Consider the following 20,995-nt stretch of genomic DNA (forward strand, 5'->3'; position numbering starts at 1 on the left):
TCCGCTCTGGGGGTCTGCCCTCACTGCATGCGGCCTGACTGCGACTCCTGTCCACGCACTATAAGCTTCCTTTTATTTCCTTTTCTCTTCTTTTTGTTTTTGTTTTTGTTTGTGTCTTGTTCTGCTTCCGTTCGCCGTCTATGACTGTAACCGTTTTCTTCTTACCTGCGTTCTGTTTGCCCTCGATGCACGCTCTAGTCTGTAGTCTTTTCTTTTCATTTAAGCCTTTTGCGACGCGCTTTCTGTATATCGCTCCTTGTGTTCGTGCGACCTTCTCGTCGAATGTACTTGTACGTGTCGTTTCTCTGTGACTTGCATGTCGAGTTGTTTGAAAAATAATATTTAATTGTGGATTTTAGTCTTACATAAGCGAATCACTTGAAACTACAAATATACAGCACTGGCTATGAAAGAAGTTTGTGTCTGTGACATACCTTTCTGCTTTCTTATCAGAAATTGTACAATGTAAGAAGTGCCTCTGGAACAGGTTTTAAAACACAGGAATTAAAGTTTTTAGTTTTTTCGTCTGTGAGTTGAAGATGCATATTTTACTTTAATATTCAAGGTAAAGGTCTTCATAATCACAGAAATCAAATCGACCTGTTTTGAGCAAAAAAGATCAGTTGTTGTGCTTTGAACATTCATACTGTTCAGTACAAACTGGGTGATGACATTTCGCAAAAATGCTTTATGTCTTGAGTTGAAATATTGACCTTTCAAAATTCAAAAAGTAAATCCTGCAGTGAATGTTCCAAAGTTGCAGTACATTAAATTTTTGGAAGAAAAGGCGAAAAACTTAAACATTCATTGTCTGTTTTATCTGGGTGCAGCCAGAAGCTGACTGAAAGAGAATAATAGACACATTAAAGCACCACACTGCATAACTATCCCAATGACATTTTAAACATACCCACACAAACCATTATTTCGAAGGTTGTGTTCTTTCTCATTGAGAAATGGATTTGCCTTTAGGAAGGCAGGTCAACACTCTTTTAAGTTTTAAGTATCCTCAGCTTTTGCTTGAGGCATCAGAGGTTTTTTTTTCGCTTTTTAAAGGTACTGTATGCAATATTAACTCTCAGTAAACAGCACAATGACTATCTCTTTGTAGAGGCAAAGCTGATTGCATTCAGGTTTTGAATATGCATATGATTGATATTCCAATATGTGTTTTGCCCTTACAGCACACGTTTCTTCCAATGATAGAAATGGTCCAGTTTTCTGAAAAGACCTTTTGCACATTATATTGTAATATGCTAATCTGGTGTCTATGTTGATTTCGAATAGCACAATTTACAGTACCTAGGTTAGGTTTGACAGCTGTTAATTGCAAGGGTGGTCTTACCTGTAGACTTGTATTTATTTGTTTGTTTACGCTGTTATTCTTAAAATAGTATAGTCCTGTTGATTTAATGAAGACCTCTCAAGATTTTGCTTTGAATATTTTCGGGTTTTCAAGATTTTTATAGTCATAAGTTTTTGCCGTACACATTACTAGCATGTGTCAATGCTCCCCCTCATTGTTTACTTGTATACCTTCCTGATTATTTAACTATACCACTTCTTCCATAAATGCATGGCTGTGTATGTAAGACCCTGTGTGGTTCAGTTTGAATAAATCAACAACAATTTGCATGTCTTTGAGTTTTCATAGAGACGGTGTGCGCAACTTTGCAAGACGAACGAACGCATAAAATATTTATAATTTATCTTCAGATGTATGATACTAAAGTAGTTCTGCTGATAGCGCTCTGTCTTTAGCCTGTTGACATTGCTTTCAGAGCATCAACGTGATCATTCAATGGCTTACTCTTATGAACCAGTAAATGTCACCGGGTAGTACATTTTGTGAGGCTCAGAGAAGCAGCCGCCATTGTTTATGAGTAACCCCCCCACTGTGTTTTATGACGTCGCTGATGTGTACTTGACACAATCGATGTAGAAAAAGTAGCGAGAGACTAGAATGTATACAGTGAGGAGGTTCCTCGAATGTGCTCCAGAAAACAATCCCCAATAGCACGAGGGCTGGACTCCAGTTCAGAGTCTCTCTTGTCATAGATTGTTCTGGAACGAACTTCGCCCCTCAGCACAAGAGCACTTGTGCATTGCAGGCAATTGCAGCCCCACTTTAAGAATGTCAAACTGCCAAAGACCACGGGTCTTTAGAGACCTCTGGAGAGATTGGAGAGGGGAGGCGGGTTGCTAATTACCACTTACGTTGCAATAATTTTTCTCGTCAGCGTTTTGTTTAGTTTTTTTTCCTGTTTTTGCCTCTAAAGTAGAATCGAGCATGAGTATTCGCTTTTCTGTGCTGCATTGTAATTACTACCTGTGCAATATCTTATTATGTTCCATCCCCCGTATTACATCCTAAGTTATTTCTGTGTTGATAAATGCATCTGTATTCTTCTACTGTTAGTCGTGTACGCTTTGGGAAGCCGTGGGGGAACAGTATCAAAATGTCTACATACTGCGACACATAAGTTTGTGGCAAACAAGATGGCAGCCCATCGGTTTCACTAACAATGAAATGTAATCCTATACTGAGATCACATTTACGGCACGTTTGCCTCATGTACCACAGACCGAGCAAAAGTACGTTTTTATGAATATCTTAGCCTCCTCGTTTGATGACGTTGACTTGACACCGAAGTCTTCGTGATATTGTTTCGTAGCACATCAATATCTTGCACACATGGAGGGATTATTTTTTTTATAGCACAGTATCACCTGTTTTTTTTTTCCTTCTGCTGGATTAGAGTGACCGTTTATGTATCCTTTCCATTGCCTGAGACCCAGCAGATGAGTATATTACAAAACTCTTTGGGATCTGATGCCAAATGTTTGTGGCCCATGTAGGATTCTGACAAAATTTTGCTGGTAAAACAGGATCATTACCTGCTTCAAAAGACAAGTTAAGGGCCTTATAACCAATACGGCACTGTATCGAAGTTAAACAGGAGGTAAAATGTCACATTTGCTGTATCATGTAATACTTCAGTATGGTCACACAATTAAGGAACTCTTTGGTGGCTTTAAGAGAAATGAATATGATAAACGACTATTAAAAACAGCATAATGTATTCAGTAGCTTGTACTGTAAGTTAAACTGTGACTTAAGTGCATGTTAAAAACCTGCAGCATGTAGAAAGTAGATTGTAAGTCTGCGAAGGGTATGCTCTCTGTTCTGTTTTACCCTGTAGGAATCATTAACCTTCTCTTGTAGCGCATTTTGCTGTTTAGTTCCTAAAATATAACTTTGCATCACAGCAGGAGCCGCTTGCTGGGATGCCGAAGGTGAGATAATGACAACATGACTTCCCCAACCCCCCATACAGCATAAATATTCCCCCCGCCATGTTGTCTCATGGTTTGAACAAACTGCATCTCCGTGGCAACCCCCCACTCCCCCCCCCCCCCCCCCCCTCGAAACCCATCGGTACCCATGTTCATAACGCGCTCCGAGCGGCCATTTTGGGGGGGAACCCCCCCCAGACATCGCATATCAGGTGCGGTCATGCGTACGTGTGCTGCTGCCACGGCAGAGTGTGTCTGAATGCACAGTGAGCCCCGCCTCCTCGGCGAGCGGCCGCCATTCCTCTCCCCCACCTCAGCCATTGGTTTCACGCCGCGCGCCATGACCGACTCTGCATTCTGGCGTACCGCTAATGGTTAGCTGATGCCGAGCGGCCATTTTGAGGCGTACGTCCTTCACTGCAGCGACCGAGTACTGTGTTCCATCCGGCAACTTTTCACTCCCTATCGCATTTTTCTGGGAATTGGCTTTTGAGGAAAAAGAAAAATTTTTAAATCTGATAATCGTCAGACGGTCTTTCTCTGTGGAAATACTAATTTGTTTGCACACACTTTCATGTATATAACGCAAATTTAAATGATCTATTTTTTTTAGTCTCCAGAATATGGCTATTATCACCCATTACATTGACAGAATAATTGAACATCAGGCTTGGTAAATGTCTTGAAAGGCCATTGCTCAAATATAGGACAGTGTCTGTTTCTAAAAAGTGGCCCAATATTATCATCCTTCATATTTTTTAAGCCAATTTGACTACCGGTATGGAAATGAAATGTACTACAATATATTGAAATAAAATATACTGTCAAAATATTGCAATGCCACAAAATATGGGCAAGAATAAACATGATTGCAGCTTTCAGGTATTGCAATATTTATTTTTTTGTAAAATACATTGCTCTAAAATACATTTTTTATGTTTTACAAAAAAAGTCCACATATTTACAATATATGCAGTATATTTGTTTTCCATAAAATTACTCTGCATCGTATTTTTAAGAACGCTATTTTTGCATTTTGTCAACAGTAGTGTTGGTAAATTGCAGCTTTTCTTGACGCTCAACATACCTTAGCAATATGATATTTCACATTTAATTTTTTACACTTGAACCTTGAACCACTGAGGAGTATTTCATGTACCAATACATTTTTAAAATACGTCTTGCAGACAGGGGTGCAGCAGGAAAGTCTGGACCCTGTGCATATGCAGGCCCCCTTTAAAATAGTAGGCCAAAGCAAACTTTAGTTCAGGCATTTTGAGGAGCCCCCTTGCCCTGGGTAATCAGTTCCGCTAGTCCCCCCCACCCCCCCAACCCACCCCCCACTGTGACCCCCCTGCAGCCTCACCTGCCTCTACTTCTGCCTACAGAAAGAGGGCTTCTGAAGAGATGCCCTAATGCCCTAATGCGATCACTCCAAAAATGTGTTTGGATAAAATCCCATAAAACGACTTTTAGTACCTTAAGGATTCTGAAAACCAGATTTTTGAAGAACACACACATCATAACTGCGGAAAGCATAGGGTGTCGCCACAGGAGAGGACGTTGTGCTGCATATAGCCAGCTTTAGCAATTGCTAACTTCCTAGTGCATGACGTTTTGTTATTTTTAGATTCTGACGAGCCATGAAAGAACACTTAAACCGCTTAATCTGTGAATGCGTCAAATGAGGATACTCAACATGAGAACCGGCACTTCTCTGAGATGAGCTTCTTCAGCAATGTGACCTTTTGTTTTCTCTTTGAGCAGAAGGATAGAGGAGTCAACTAGGGGAACTGATAAAGTTGGAACATGGTGCATCTGACATGCCATACAGAATCCCCCCATACCACTAGCCCATCTGTGCCTCCCCCACCCCACTGAAAAGGATCAAATACATGAAAATATTTTTATTTTTTAGAGGCTCAGTCTTGCTGTCAAACAGCTAATATTCATTGCTTAGCTTGAAAATGTCGATTTTTTCCGATTTTGTTAGCTTGTTCAATATTGCAGGCTTATGAAAGCACAGCATAATTTTATCTTATGAATAAACAACTTCATAAAAGTGAAAATGCAGGACACAGCCACTGAAAACCCAGGAGAGGTGATGAACTAACCAAAACCAAAACGTCCAGCCCCTCATTTCACGCTGGGAGGTGCGTTGGTAAATTTAGCATTTTGATACATTTTTTACTTTAGGATTTACCCTGAGCAATGCCTGTGGTCACATTTTTTTCTAAATTAATTCCATAAAAAGTATTTGCTCAAAAAACTGAAAGGGCATTGCAAGCATTTTCAGCGAAACAGTTTTTGAGGTTTTGATTTGCTGAAAGTGTGACAGATTTTATTTTTTCTTAATTTTTCTTCTTTTTGATTTTTGTTTTTTTATAGTCTAGTTGACACGTGGAAGACTCTTTTATCTCCTCCACTGCCAATGTACCAGTACTGTCTCGATTTCGTTTCTGTTAAGTCTCTGCTTCCTGTCTCTGTGTTCCACACTTTTCTTGCATGATTTGTCCACTCAGCTCTTCAGCCAGAGAACGAGAGCCAGGGTAGTCATGCATGACCGTTTTAGCTGCGTATTTTCTGGCGCCAGAGCGAATCGGTTCAACACGTTTCTTTCCCCCAAAAGCGTATCACCTGCGCCACGAGGAGACCGATTGGTTCGACAAGCCTCGAGAAGCGCGTCTGGAGAGCGCGCACGCGCTGGAGCGCAGACAGGTGAGGCAACTCCCCCGTCATTAACGGGAGTTAAACGGGAAACGGTCGGCGACTCTGCTCAATTCGCTGGTTTTTTCGTGCTACGGAATCATTGCCATTTAACGCAACGCGAAACATTGATATGAGAAAGAGAGACCGCGCAGTAAAATGTTCATCGTTAAATCGACTCTTACAGAGTACGTATGGTCGCAATTGGACTCATGTCTACTCTCGTAAGAGTCGAATTGACCCTGGACATTTTACTGTGTAGAAAAAATAACGGACTTCTGAGTTCTCTTTGGTCGTTGGATGTAAATTTACGACTGTTTACCGAGTGAGTATGTAAATTTGGGCCATTACGATGTGCTCCAGGACCTCACTTAGGCTACGTGTTATTTTCATTTTTTAGCAGTTCATTAAAGCGCTTTGTTGTGTGTTTTCCCTCCAGATGAAACCAACTCACTACCCTTTCCCCCATGCTAGAGTCAAGCTGCAGACAGATCCGAAAGACCGCAGCGTGTCAGGTAACGTTGTGGCATCATAGCGCGGTAATGTCAGGTAACGTTTTGGCATCATAGCACGGTAATGTCACAGTGGGTAAAACTGCGCAGTCGTGCACAAGACTGGACAATGGCTCTCTTACAGTATCAATAAGCAGTTATTAAGTCATACTTGGTAACCACAATATCAATATAAAATACTGTGGCAGCCAACAAAACTTACTTTCTGGCCCTGTCAAACAATGTGGACCTTCTGAAACGCAGACACTTTGTGATAGAATAAGATTCAGCTATTAAAAAGTTCAGATGAATGTAACCAAGTGTTTCACAACCCTGTTCCTGGAGATCTACCGTCCTGTAGGTATGAACTCCAAACTCTAACAGGGCACACCTCATTCAACAGCTAGAGATCTCACTGAGCTGCTAATTAGTAGAATCAGGTGTGTCAAATTAAGGTTGAAATGAAAACCTACAGGATGGTAGATCTGCAGGAACAGGGTTGGACAGCCCTGCCTTTAACATTTAATTAAAAAAAAAAAAACTTTAACATGGCCAGAGGTTGCTTTTTTTTTGTTTTTGAATGCTTGAGATCAGAATAAGGGCAACACAGGTTATGAAATATTCTGTAATAACTGTACAACAAGTTGCCACTCAAAACTGGTTTAATTTGGAGAATTTAGTTAATAAAATGTAGAGCTTTTTTAAGGATAGTACTTACCTAAGTGCTTATTAAACAGGGACGTGATCGACAAAAGCTCCCAGAATGCACTGGGAAAGTGTCACACTACAGTGTGTTATGGTCATACAGTTTTAAAAGTCTTCACTCAGAAGACGCTCTGGGTACAGGGAGCACAGCAAGGTGGTGCTTTGTCTCAGATTTCATGCTAATTTAGGATCCTAACCGTAGGTAGATATTTCAAGCCACTCCTGGCTTCTGTCCACGGTGCAGTCATTAAGTCCTTAGGTGTCTAATTTCCCTGTCAGATTATCTTGTACGGTTATAAATTATCCCACAAATGAATTCTGCAACCCGAAGAGATCCGTTTTAAAACTGTGCCAACAACTGCCAGAAAGTATTTTTTACTTCACAGACAGTAATTAAATGTAAATTGCTGGTAATTTCACCGTTGAATAAGGTGTGTGTTCAGAGTATTGCATGTTATTTGAAAACATTGGAGCTACGCTGTGCGTATCCTGATCCATGTGCTGGTCTGTAATTTGCAGGGAACGGGTTGGGTATAAGGGTCGTGGGGGGGAAGGAGATCCCCGGGAGCAGCGGGGACATCGGAGCGTACATAGCCAAAGTGATGCCAGGGGGCGCCGCTGAGCAGATGGGGCAGATTGTGGAAGGTAGGGTGCGAAGAACATTTAGTAACGTCTTGCCAGTGTTGCTTTGGGACAGGTCATCTCTCCATCTCTCTCTCTCTCTCTCCATCTCTTTCTCTCTCTCTCCCTCCCTCTCCTTCCCTGTTTCTCTCCCCCCTCTCTCTCTCTCCCTCCATCTCGCTCTCTTTCTCTCCATCACTCTCTCCATCTCCTTCTCTCTCTCTCTCTCCCTCTCCCTCCCTGTTTCTCTCTCTCGCTCCCTCTCACTCTCCCTCCCTCTCTATGTGTGTATAAATATATATAAATATATATATATGTATATGTGTGTATATGCTATATGTATGTGCTGTATGAATTTCAGACTGGCTTCTACATACATCCAAAGAGATTAGCGTAAAAGGGGCAGTGCTGTCCTGTCACATTAATGTAGCATTTCCTGGCTTGGTTAGCACGGGCTGAAGCGTGGGCTGGGGAAGGTCCCGGCGTTCGGCTGGGCAGCCGGGGCGCGCCCGCCCCCTCCCCCAGCGACACCGCCTCGGCCCGCCGTACCCGCCCCGCAACGCCGGTTCGGTTTGGGGGGGCGGGGGAGGGAAGGGGCGTTCCTCGCCGCCGCGCTGCCCGACCGGCGGGTCACAGGACGACGCGTCCGTCGCTACGAGCGTCCGAAGTCGAGGTCCCTGGTTAGCAAAGCGCGACTCGGGCGAAGGACGTCAGAACCCCGCCGGGGGGGGTTTTAGCATTCAGAAACGCAGGGCGCCGAACGCTGGTCAGTCGGAGGGGGAGGGCGCGGTTATTCACTTCCACTGAGGTCACCCATGTGACATCACGCTCCGCAGCGCCGAAATCTAAACCCGGCGACAGTCCGACCCGCCAGCGAGTGAAAGTTGAAACAGTTTTCGAAAATGCGTGTTTTTTTTGCTTTTTGACGGAAATGATTAAGAGCCGCGTTGTTCTGGAAAGAGCGTGGCGTCGTGCTGCGGCCTGTTCCGCACGCTGTCTGCCCCCCCCCCCCCAAGCCCGGGGCGTGTGACTCACAGCGACTTCAAAAATGAGGCCATTCGGAGAGAGAGGGAAAAAATAACAAAGGTCTCTGAGCTTTTTGTTGAACTTTCGGAACGAGCGTGACTGATTTCTTGTGTTTGCAAGAGGTGGCGCAATTGATTAAATCATTTGTTTTGTTGTCTTTGCGGCCACACGTGGTTATAATGAACTCGTAGTTTTGCAATATACTCAGACTCAAGAGACCTGAACTGATGTAGGAGCAAAAAATTCATTTGCAGCAGGAAGGATACAAATTCCCTGTTTTACCGGCATAAATAAGTCTCATAAAAAGAAGTTTCACTTTTAAAGATTTTCATTTTTACTAGTACATCTAGACATCTAACATGCACATAATTAAAGTTGTATTGAGCAGAGGGTATAGTATAGTCTTTATAGTAGTTTCTATAGTATAGTATATTAACTATAGTATAGTCTTTATAGTACAGTTTCTATAGTATAATATTGTCTTTATAGTACCGTTTCTATATTATAGTATAGTCTTTATAGTACGGTTTCTATAGTATAGTCTTTATAGTACAGTTTCAATATAGTTTTGTAAAATAAGCTGGAGTTATTTCAACTTTCTTTGTACAGAGCAAGTACATTTATCTGCCCCGTGCCTAAATGTCTGCCTGAGGCTGTTATATATTCATGACATCATTTTTTTTGGGGGGTCCTGTTGCTCAAAATGAAATTAAAGGAAGCTTTATTGATTTTTTTTCCTCTCGTGATCAATGGGCGCTTTAGTGCACTAACGCCGGCCCGCAGTCTGAAACCCTACGCAGCTTATAACACTGCGCTAGGAGAACTTCAATTTATTACTCGTTTTCTCTTCGCCCTTCTTCATTTTTTTTTTCACTCCGCCTGTGAATTACGGCAGCCCTGACGGACGTCATGGAAGCTGGCGGGGGGGGGGGGGGGGGGCGTGCTGCCGGCACGATTTTAGACACCCCCCTCCACCACCACCCACCATCCACCCATCCGCCCCCCTGCTTCCATTTAAGGAGTCCTCCTACAAGAGCTGGGCCTTCTCACGATTTCTCCCCCGCTCCTCAGCCAAAAATGGGCTGTGACAGGGAGCGCGTGCCTCCGGATGCTGCACCCTCGCGAGCACGAATCCCAGTCTTACGTTACGTTACATCACAGGCCTTTAGCAGACGCTCTTATCCAGAGCGACTTACAACAGCTTTCACACAGCATTTACATCGCATCCATTTATACAGCTGGGTATACACTGAAGCAGTGCAGGTTAAGTGCCTCGCTCAAGGATACAGTGGCGGTGTCCTGTCTGGGAATCGAACCTGTGACCTTTAGGTTACAAGACACAGCTCCTTACCCATTATACTACACTGCTGCCCTACGGGTCTGTAAAGGCCATACACCTGTGCAGTGCGCTCTTTTCCTCTGTTAGGGTGAGAGTGAACACCTACTTGCCTGTAGATGGGAACCAAGGCTTGCTTTTCAATATTAAAACATAACACTAGTATCGTAATGCTAATACATTTGTATTTATGGAGTGCTTTTGTCACTCTCAAGGTGCTGTACAGAACACAGGAGATTTACTAGTGCCTTTAGATCTGGTTGGAAAAATAATAATCAAGGAAATTCATTAGTAAGATTATGGTTAATTAAGACATGTTTGTGAGTGCAAATCTGCCAAGAACTTAAAAGGAAAAAAGTAATCATTTATTTTTACAAGGCGTTTGCATGTGCAGGTAAATCACCAGCTACTTCACACCGAAAGGCTGCAGAGCACAAATATAAAGCATACAGGCAACGAGAAGGGATACAGTGCTAACGAAAGAACGGTAAAAGGGAGGGATAAAAATGCGAAACGAAGGGGGAGTAGTTAAGATGGTGTCCTGGAGGCCAGATGAGATAAATGTTTAATGTGCGTTTTAGAGCTGCCCGCGCTCCCCGAGTCTAATGGTGCAGGCGCTCAGTCAGAGCCTGAAGCAGAGGCCCGAGCTGCGGACGCCTCAGACTGAGAGAGAGAAGGAGAGAGAGAGAGAGAGAGAGAGAGAGAGGGGGGGGAGGGAGGGAGAGAGAGAGAGAGAGAGAGGGAGAGAGAGAGGGGGGAGAGAGGGGAGAGAGAGAGCGAGACAGAGAGAGAGAGGAGAGAGAGAGAGGGAGAGGGGGAGAGAGAGGGGGAGAGAGTGAGAGGAGAGAGAGGGAGGGGGGGGGAGAGAGAGAGAGAGAGAGAGAGAGAGAGAGAGAGGAGAGGGAGAGAGAGAGAGAGCAGGTGTATCAATATGGAGCACGATTAACCCGGTCACCTGCGCGTACCTGCAGGTGAGGAGGAGGAGGAGGAGGAGGAGTAAAACGAAGCCGCTGTTGTCTGTAAAATAAGTATGATTTTTATCTGTAAAACACGGGTGATGTTTGTCTGTAAAACAAAGCATCAGGGGTGATGTTTTTCTGTAAAACAAAGAATCAGGGGTTATGTTTGTCTGTAAACAAAGCCTCAGGGGTGATGTTTGTCTGTAAATAAAGAATCAGGGGTGATGTTTGTCTGTAAAACAAAGCATCAGGGGTGATGTTTGTCTGTAAAACAAAGCATCAGGGGTGATGTTTGTCTGTAAATAAAGAATCAGGGGTGATGTTTGTCTGTAAAACAAAGCATCAGGGGTGATGTTTGTCTGTAAACAAAGCATCAGGGGTGATGTTTGTCTGTAAAATGAAGCATCAGGGGTGATGTTTGTCTGTAAAACAAAGCATCAGGGGTGATGTTTGTCTGTAAATAAAGAATCAGGGGTGATGTTTTGTCTGTAAAACAAAGCATCAGGGGTGATGTTTGTCTGTAAAACAAGCATCAGGGTGATGTTTGTCTGTAAATAAAGAATCAGGGGTGATGTTTGTCTGTAAAACAAAGCATCAGGGGTGATGTTTGTCTGTAAACAAAGCATCAGGGGTGATGTTTGTCTGTAAAACAAAGCATCAGGAGTGATGTTTGTCTGTAAAACAAAGCATCAGGGGTGATGTTTTTCTGTAAAACAAAGCATCAGGGGTGATGTTTGTCTGTAAAACAAAGCATCAGGGGTGATGTTTGTCTGTAAAACAAAGCATCAGGGGTGATGTTTGTAAAACAAAGCATCAGGGGTGATGTTTGTCTGTAAAACAAAGCATCAGGGGTGATGTTTTTCTGTAAAACAAAGCATCAGGGGTGATGTTTGTCTGTAAAATAAAGCATCAGGGGTGATGTTTGTCTGTAAAACAAAGCATCAGGGGTGATGTTTGTCTGTAAACAAAGCATCAGGGGTGATGTTTTTCTGTAAAACAAAGAATCAGGGGTTATGTTTGTCTGTAAAACAAAGCATCAGGGGTGATGTTTGTCTGTAAAACAAAGCATCAGGGGTGATGTTTGTCTGTAAAACAAAGCATCAGGGGTGATGTTTGTCTGTAAACAAAGCATCAGGGGTGATGTTTGTCTGTAAACAAAGCATCAGGGTGATATTTTTCTGTAAAACAAAGCATCAGGGGTGATGTTTGTCTGTAAAACAAAGCATCAGGGGTGATGTTTGTCTGTAAAACAAAGCATCAGGGGTGATGTTTGTCTGTAAAACAAAGCATCAGGGGTGATGTTTGTCTGTAAAACAAAGCATCAGGGGTGATGTTTTTCTGTAAAACAAAGCATCAGGGGTGATGTTTTTCTGTAAAACAAAGCATCAGGGGTGATGTTTTTCTGTAAAACAAAGCATCAGGGGTGATGTTTTTCTGTAAAACAAAGCATCAGGGGTGATGTTTGTCTGTAAAACAAAGCATCAGGGGTGATGTTTTTCTGTAAAACAAAGCATCAGGGGTGATGTTTTTCTGTAAAACAAAGCATCAGGGGTGATGTTTTCTCACAGTGCAGCCAGTGTGAAATCTGGGCAGCGAAGCCCATTTGAAATGTCAGCCTGGACGTTGGTTAGAAGCGCGCTGAAATTAGAGGAGGGCAGAAGAGGTAAAAAGCAGGCCAGGGCCTTATTTTTACCAGTGCTGCAAAATGGCCCTCGATCGACATTTTAGATTGGAGTCGGAAAGTGTCTTCGGTGCTTTGTACCGGAGGAGGCCTCAGACAGCACACTGTCGGTGACCAGAGGGGAATTAAAATGGCCTTTCCCACGGTTCAGTATCAGAAAACTTCTGCATCCAGAACCCTTGCTTTTACTTAAGCGGCTGTAGTCCAGACAGCAGTGGCATAGCACCCAATGTTTTATGTTAAAAGTGACCACAGTCCAAAACAGAAAGAAATGTCGGTCAAACTTAATATTAGTCCTTTCCTTGAAACCATGGGAATATGAGATTTGTTACAAATGTCATTTGAGAATCTGTTCTTTTGTAGTACAGTTTCTGTAGTATAGTATAGTATTTATTGTATAGTATTTATAGTATAGTCTTTATGGTACAGTTTCTATAGTATAGTCTTTATAGTAGTTTCTATAGTATAGTCTTTATAGTACCGTTTAGTGAGTAGCGAGTATCCTGCCTGGCTAGGTAAGAGTAACACATGGGAAGGTAGGGAAACCTCTTGCCCCGCTAAGACTTCTCTAGAGGGTTGTCAGAAAGTACCAGTGACTTTTCCATGAGATTTTGAAAGCTTTATTCAAATATGATGGAACTTATGTTAAGAGCAGACCTGGGTCAAAAACGTATCTTGTCTGGTGCATTGGAACCAATGAAATACTCTCAAAAAGTGCAAACCCCGCCTTCTGGTCACATTGACAGGCTCAGTTACACCAGGCAAGATCAATAGAGCACAGAAAAGTATTTGAATCCTAAACAAATACGCATTTGACCCAGGTCTGGACGAGAGTCTTGTGAGTATCTAGGCCCGCTGAATCTGAGGTCAAAAGTTGATCCATTAGCGATTAAAGGAAAATCGGTTATTGGATTAATAAGAATATTAGGATCCGACCCTGTGTAAGAGCTGGCATAAAGGCGGAGGCTTCGGGCTCTTTAGGATCCGATCCTGTGTGGGCGGGGATCGGCCGGGCGGTACTGGCGGCCAGGCCCGATCACGTCCGTCTTGGTAACGAGGTCAGCAACGGAGAAGAAGTGCGAACGGCCAGCGACGGGGGGGCACGGGGGGGGGGGGGGGGGGCGTAGAAGGTTTGTGCATCCGCCACGGATCAATACCACACAAACAAACAGCGCCGTGTCCCTTTCCAGGCACCGCTTGGCCGCGCTCATTCCGCAGCACGTTTACAGCAGCGCCGAGCCGCGCCGCGCTAACGCTACACCGTGGAAGCCCCGGCTTCGCTCTGCCGGTTAAAAATCCCTAGCTTTGAGAACATCGGGCCGTCCGGCCTTGTCTTTTGGCTCACGGCCATTTTCCGTGAGCTCCCTCTGCCTCGGTCCTTCCCGGGCCTGTCGGTGGCCGGCTTGTCCTGCTCCGTGGGGCCAGGGCCCTGTGCGTACGGCCACGTTTGACCTCCTTCCTGAACGTGGTACGTCGTGTCCGTCTGAAAGATCCCCCCCTGACAGCGGCAGCTGGAGGTGAAAGGCTGGGGAGCTGCAGGTTGCCGTTTCTGATTGAGCGGAAGGTGTGTGTAACGTGGCCGAACAGCAGCAGCGGTGTGGGCTCCTCCTGCATTACCTGCTACTGGGGCGGTGTGGCAGCTGTACCTTCACAGGACTGACATACGCTCATACCTGCTCTATCTATCTATCTATCTATTTATCTATCCATCTATCTATCTATCATCCATCTATCCATCTATCTATCTATCATCCATCTGTACCCATATATCTATCTATCTATCTATCCATCTATCTATCTGTCATCTATCTGTCTACCCATCTATCTATCTATCTATCTATCTATCTATCTATCCATCTGTCCATCTATCCATCTATCTATCATCCATCTGTACCCATCTATCTATCTATCTATCTATCAATCTGTCTGTCTATCAAACTGACTGTCTATCTACCTATCTACCTATCTATTAATTTGTGTCTGTCTGTCTGTCAGTCTATCTATCTGTGTCTGTCTGTCTGTCTATCTGTCTATCTGTCTGTCTGTCTGTCTAGCTATTTATCTGTCTGTCTGTCTATCTCTCTATCTGTCTGTCTAGCTATTTATCTATCTGTCTGTCTATCTGTCTATTTGTCTGTCTGTCAATATATCCATCTATACATCTGTCTGTCTGTCTATCTCTCTATCTGTCTGTCTAGCTATTTATCTATCTGTCTGTCTGTCTATCTGTCTATTTGTCTGTCTATATATCCATCTATACATCCGTCTGTCCGTCTCTGTATTTGCCTACTGTTGCCGCAGTTACTGGCTATTGCTACTGGAACACCGCATAACGCGCTTAACGCCGTACCCTGTGCGCGAGGCACGGCAGGTAACTGACTGTCTGTTCTGCGCAATGCGGGGAAATTAGCGTCGCGTCGCCGCGGAGGGCCGGCCCCGCTAATCGGGGGCGCGCGCGCGGCGTCACACGAGGCGTCACACGAGGCGTGACCCGCGATGACGTCTCGATCTGTCCCAACTGTCCCGCAGCTGAGGAGGCGCGGCGCGAGCACAAGGCCTATCTGAGGTACCTGAAGACGCGCTTTCACTTGTGTAAGTGCGACGGTAGCCCCCCCCCCCCCCCCCCCCCCCCCCCCGGGGGCGCCTCTGTTTGCTGTGTGACGGTGCCCACCCCCCCCTGAGGGGCGCCTCTGTTTGCTGTGTGACGGTTTCTTCTTTTTTTTTTTTTTTTATTTTTTTTTGAGTAAAAAAAAAAAAAAAAAAAAGCGTGTGGGTTTGGAGTGTCTTCTGCCTCTTCCTCTGGCGTGCCGCCCTGGAGGGCCCTTTTCCCTTTTTATCAAGCTGTGTGCTCCTTTTCAGAAGCTGGTGGGGTGGGGTGGGGTGGGGTGGGGGGGGGGCGGGCGGGCTTTTTTGCGAGGGAGAGGGAAAAAATTTTCTATCAATGAATCGGGACGAACGTAGTCACGAATGATGCACGCGTGGGCGTTTCGTTTCCGGCGCACAGAGGCGCGCGTGTAATCACCGTGCCCGTAGCTAAGCGACTGATTCAGGGGGAAGGCCGGTTCTGGGTTTTGACGGCCGTGCGCGGCTTGAGACCCCGGAGGCGAATTTCAAAAACGGCTAGCGAAGGGTCCGGGGGTCCGCCCGCGGTAGCCGCGGGTCGTGCGGATACGCTTTAAGCTGGGCATAGAGAGAGAGAGAGAGACTGGCGCCTTGCCCCGCGGCAGCTACGGATGAAGATTCGCCCTTTTTTGGGGTTCGGACGAGATACAGCGTTCGCGTTTGCTATCGATCTCAGCGTTGAGTCACGCGCTGTTATTTTTAGCGGGAAGAGGTGGGTGTGGATGCTTAAACCACTTTTTTCTTTCACTCGGCAAGTTTATTTAATTCTAGAGCCGAACAGCGCAGGCTCCAGTCCGCACAGGGGGGGGGCGACGGAGAGCTGGCAGCAGGTAAATGGAGCGTGAGAGAGATCGATAGGGCCTTAAAAACGCTGAGCGCCCTGGGGGCCAATTCGCCCCGGGGCCCAAGATGGCCGCTGTCCTCTTCCCCTTTCCTGTTTGGGCATGGCGGTGGGGGGCGGGGGGGCGGTGGGGGAGGGGGGGTGGGGGGGGTGGGTAAGTGAGGCAGGAAGTGAGCGCCCCCCCTCTGTCCTCCGACAGGAATGCAGGTGCTGGAGTGGAACGGGGTTCCTCTGACGGGGAAGACCTACGAGGACGTGCAGAGCCTGGTGGGCCAGCAGTGCAGCGGGGCGGAGCTGTGCGTCAGGCTGTGAGTCTCCCCCCTCCCCCACCCCCACCCCCACCCCCCCGGGCCCCCCTCTTCCACCTGCCCCCCCATCCTCCCCATCTGCCCTCCACTCGCTCCCTCTCTACCACCTGCCCCTCCCTTACCCCCGTCCCCCCTCCCCCCATCTGCCCTCCACTTGCTCCCCCTCTTCCACCAGCTCCCCTCTTCCAACTGCTCCCCCTTTTCCACCAGCTCCCCTCTTCCAACTGCTCCCCCTTTTCCACCAGCTCCCCCTTACCCCCGTCCCCCCTCCCCCCATCTGACCTCCACTTGCTTCCCCTCTTCCACCCGCTCCCCCTCTTCCACCAGCTCCCCTCTTCCACCTGCTCCCCCTCTTCCACCAGCTCCCCTCTTCCACTTGCTCCCCCTCGTCCACCCGTCCCCCCTCTTCCACCAGCTCCCCTCTTCCACCCGCTCCCCCTCTTCCACCAGCTCCCCTCTTCCACCCGCTCCCCCCTTCCACCAGCTCCCCTCTTCCAACTGCTCCCCCTTTTCCACCAGCTCCCCTCTTCCACCTGCTCCCCCTCTTCCACCCACCCCCCCCTTCCACCCCCCCCCCCCCCTCCCCTCCCCTCTTACACCCGCTACCCCCTCTTCCACCTGCTCCCCCCCCCTTACCCCCGTCCCCCCTCCCCCCATCTGCCCTCCACTCGCTCCCCCTCTTCCACCTGCCCCCCCCTTACCCCGCTCCCCCCTCCCCCCATCTGCCCTCCACTCGCTCCCCCTCTACCACCTGCCCCCCCTTACCCCCGTCCCCCTCCCCCCCATCTGCACTCCACTTGGTCCCCCTCGTCCACCTGCTCCCCCTCTCCACCTGCTCCCCCTCTTCCACCAGCTCCCCCTCTTCCACCTGCTCTCCTCTTCCACTTGCTCCCCCTCTTCCACCTGCTCCCCCTCTTCCACCAGCTCCCCTCTTCCACTTGCTCCCCCTCTTCCACCTGCTCCCCCTCTTCCACCAGTTCTCCCCCTCTTCCACCAGCTCCTCTCTTCCACCTGCTCCCCCTCTTCTACTCGCTCCCCTCTTCCACCTGCTCCCCCTCTTCCACCAGCTCCCCTCTTCCACCAGTTCCCCCTCTTCCACCAGCTCCTCTCTTCCACCTGCTCCCCCTTTCCACCTGCTCCCCCTCTTCCACCTGCTCCCCCTCTTCCACCAGTTCCCCCTCTTCCACCAGCTCCCCTCTTCCACCCGCTCCCCCTCTTCCACCCCGCTCCCCCTCTTCCACCCGCTCCCTCTCTTCCACTCGCCTCCCTCTTCCACCTGCTCCCCATCTTCCACCCGCTCCCTCTCTTCCACCCGCTCCCCTCTTCCACCTGCTCCCCCTCTTCCACCTGCTCCCCCTCTTCCACATGCTCCCCCTCTTCCACCAGCTCCCCTCTTCCACCTGCTCCCCCTCTTCTACTCGATCCCCTCTTCCACCTGCTCCCCCTCTTCCACCCACTCCCCTCTTCCACCTGCTCCCCTCTTCTGCCCGCTCCCCTCTTCCACTTGCTCCCCCTCGTCCACCCGCTCCCCTTCTTCCACCAGCTCCCCTCTTCCACCAGCTCCCCCTCTTCCACCTGCTCCCCCTCTTCCACCTGCTCCCCATCTTCCACTCGCTCCCTCTCTTCCACCAGCTCCCTCGTCCACCTGCTCCCCCTCTTCCACCTGCTCCCCCTCTTCCACCTGCTCCCCCTTTTCCACCTGCTCCCCCTCTTCCACCAGTTCCCCTCTTCCACCTGCTCCCCCTCTTCCACTCGCTCCCCCTCTTCCACCCGCTCCCCCTCTTCCACCCGCTCCCCCTCTTCCACCCGCTCCCCCTCTTCACCAGCTCCCCTCTTCCACCCGCTCCCCCTCTTCTACTCGCTCCCCTCTTCCACCTGCTCCCCTCTTCCACCAGCTCCCCCTCTTCTACTCGCTCCCCTCTTCCACCTGCTCCCCCCCTTCCACTCGCTCCTCTCTTCCACCCGCTCCCCCTCTTCCACCTGCTCCCCCCCTTCCACTCGCTCCCCTCTTCCACCCGCTCCCCCCTCTTCCACCAGCTCCCCTCTTCCACCTGCTCCCCATCTTCCACCCGCTCCCCCTCTTCCACCTGCCCCCCTCTTCCACCTGCTCCCCCTCTTCCACCAGCTCCCCTCTTCCACCAGCCCCCCCTCTTCCACCCGCTCCCCCTCTTCTACTCGCTCCCCTCTTCCACCTGCTCCCCCTCTTCCACCAGCTCCCCCTCTTCCACCAGCTCCCCCTCTTCCACCAGCTCCCCTCTTCCACCTGCTCCCCCTCTTCCACTTGCTCCCCCTCTTCCACCCGCTCCTCTCTTCCCACCCGCTCCCCCTTTTCCACCTGCTCCCCCTCTTCCACCCGCTCCCCCTCTTCCACCCGCTCCCCTCTTCCACCCGCTCCCCCTCTTCCACCCGCTCCCTCTCTTCCACTCGCTCCCCTCTTCCACCTGCTCCCCCTTTTCCACCAGCTCCCCCTCTTCCACCAGCTCCCCCTCTTCCACCCGCTCCCCTCTCTTCCACCCTTCGGTCTCACCTGGCGGACGGAGCGTGAAATTAAAGACAGAAAGCACTTAATGAACGCCACCCCCCCCCCCCCCCTTCGAAATCCCGCCACGTCCGAGCGACTCCTTTGTACCCATTTAATACCGCGACGTTACCAAGGCGATGCGCGTCGCCTTTCACTGAATCGGCGCGACTGGTTTTTTTTTCGGTGTTGCGAAGAAGTCGTAAATCAGGAATTTCTTCGCGCGAGGTGTTTGCGCTCTGTGTTTTTGTTTTTTGGGTTTTGTTTGCATTCGAAGAGAGGGGCTGCTTATCGCAAAAAAGCCCACAAAATGCAATTGTTTTAAAGAGAGCTTATTGTTTGCTCAGCAGAGACTAACTGGAATTTGAGCTGCACATTTATTCCCCCCAAGCCAGGTGTTCAGGCTCACTGTTCCTGTCTGCTTTATAAAGGGACCTGAACATGGTGTCGGATTCAGACCACCCCCAGCACCTGGAGCTCCACAGCCAGGCGAAGGCTGGTAGGTTCTCCCATCATGCCTTGCTCCCCTCGTAAACGGCCCTCTCCTCCTCCCACTTAGCATGATGTCAATTAACCCTCCTGTTCTGTTCATTTTTTAGGTACAGCAAAAATGTTCCCGGGTCAATCCCCATACAGGGGGGGTTTGCAAATACATGAAATGAACCATTTTCATTTAAAATGTTGATTACACTAATTAAGGCCAGTAGAAGAAGTTTCATACTGAAAAAATAATTTTAAGTATTTTTCCTAGATTTTCAAACTTTAAAAAGGGTCAATTTGACCCGCAACATAACAGGAGGGTTAACAGCCTGGTGTTTTAAGTTAATCGGCATCTAACTCCAAGTGAAAGTTGACCTATTTAACCTTAAGATCATTACACCTTAAAAGGTCAGATTATTAGAATGTTCTTAACTCAGCATTCTAATGCTGATGTCACAATCGCTACTGGTAAGTGAAAGCAACGGAGTTCTAGAACACTGATATAGGTTTTTGAGGAAAAAAAAATCCAAAAAAACCTGCTCTTCGAACGGTTAATAGGTTTTGGAAGCCTTTGTGTCTTTGACAACCTGATAGAGACTGAAAACAAACATTTGCTGCAATCAAAATGGTGATCCAAACCTGCAGATATCGCATTGCAGCATTCCTCTTGCATTATTAGCTGCTGATATTCTTGTGCACAGTATCCACTTGAACAATTTGACATTTAGAAAAGATGTGCTCTGAGAAAACTGACACCCTGCAGAGGATTCAAACCTACAACCACCTGGTTTTCTAACTGCTGCTCCACACTGCTGTTGGGAACAGAAGTTTCCTATTGCATATTACAGTATTACAGTGAATTTTCATAAGGTGCATCAAATTAGAATGTTTTGGCTTCTATAGAACAGCCAGAGCCTTCCATATTACAAATACAGAGTACTTTACAGGCATTCAGCAGACGCACTTATCCAGACTGACTTACACTTTACTTTTTACATAGCATTAAAATGCATCTATTAAAAAAAATAAAAAATAAAAAAATAAATATATATACTAATTACATATAGACTATGGATCCATCCATTGCTTTATATACTAAAGCAATACTATATACTAAAGCAATGTAAATATTACATATAACAGGCATTTAGTAGATGCTCTTATCCAGAGCGACTTACACAACTTTCTTTTTTTTTTGCATAGCATTTAGATTGCATCCATTTGCACAGCTGGATATATACTGGAGCAATGCAGGTTAAGTACCTTGCTCAAGGGTACAACAGCAGTGTCTTACCTGGGAATTGAACCTGCGACCTTTCGGTTACATGCCCAGTTTGTTTACCCGTTATACTGCACTGCTGCCCTGTGCTCCAGTCTGTAGTGCAGTTTGTGGTACGATCTGCG

General features: G+C 47.4%; 1 protein-coding gene across 1 annotated transcript in view; it reads left to right on the forward strand.

The window, feature by feature from the left end:
• Positions 1-20,995, forward strand: part of LOC135246029 (protein piccolo-like) — a 118,953-nt gene that overhangs the window by 55,415 nt on the left and 42,543 nt on the right. The window contains exons 10-15 of the mRNA XM_064319521.1: positions 3,271-3,297; positions 5,927-6,015; positions 6,443-6,518; positions 7,719-7,844; positions 16,485-16,593; positions 19,543-19,610. Of these exons, the coding sequence (XP_064175591.1) occupies positions 3,271-3,297; positions 5,927-6,015; positions 6,443-6,518; positions 7,719-7,844; positions 16,485-16,593; positions 19,543-19,610 (495 nt within the window). The remainder of the gene's footprint in view (positions 1-3,270; positions 3,298-5,926; positions 6,016-6,442; positions 6,519-7,718; positions 7,845-16,484; positions 16,594-19,542; positions 19,611-20,995) is intronic.

This window comes from Anguilla rostrata, chromosome 19, assembly GCF_018555375.3.
Source record: "Anguilla rostrata isolate EN2019 chromosome 19, ASM1855537v3, whole genome shotgun sequence".
Taxonomy (NCBI): Eukaryota; Metazoa; Chordata; class Actinopteri; order Anguilliformes; family Anguillidae; genus Anguilla; species Anguilla rostrata.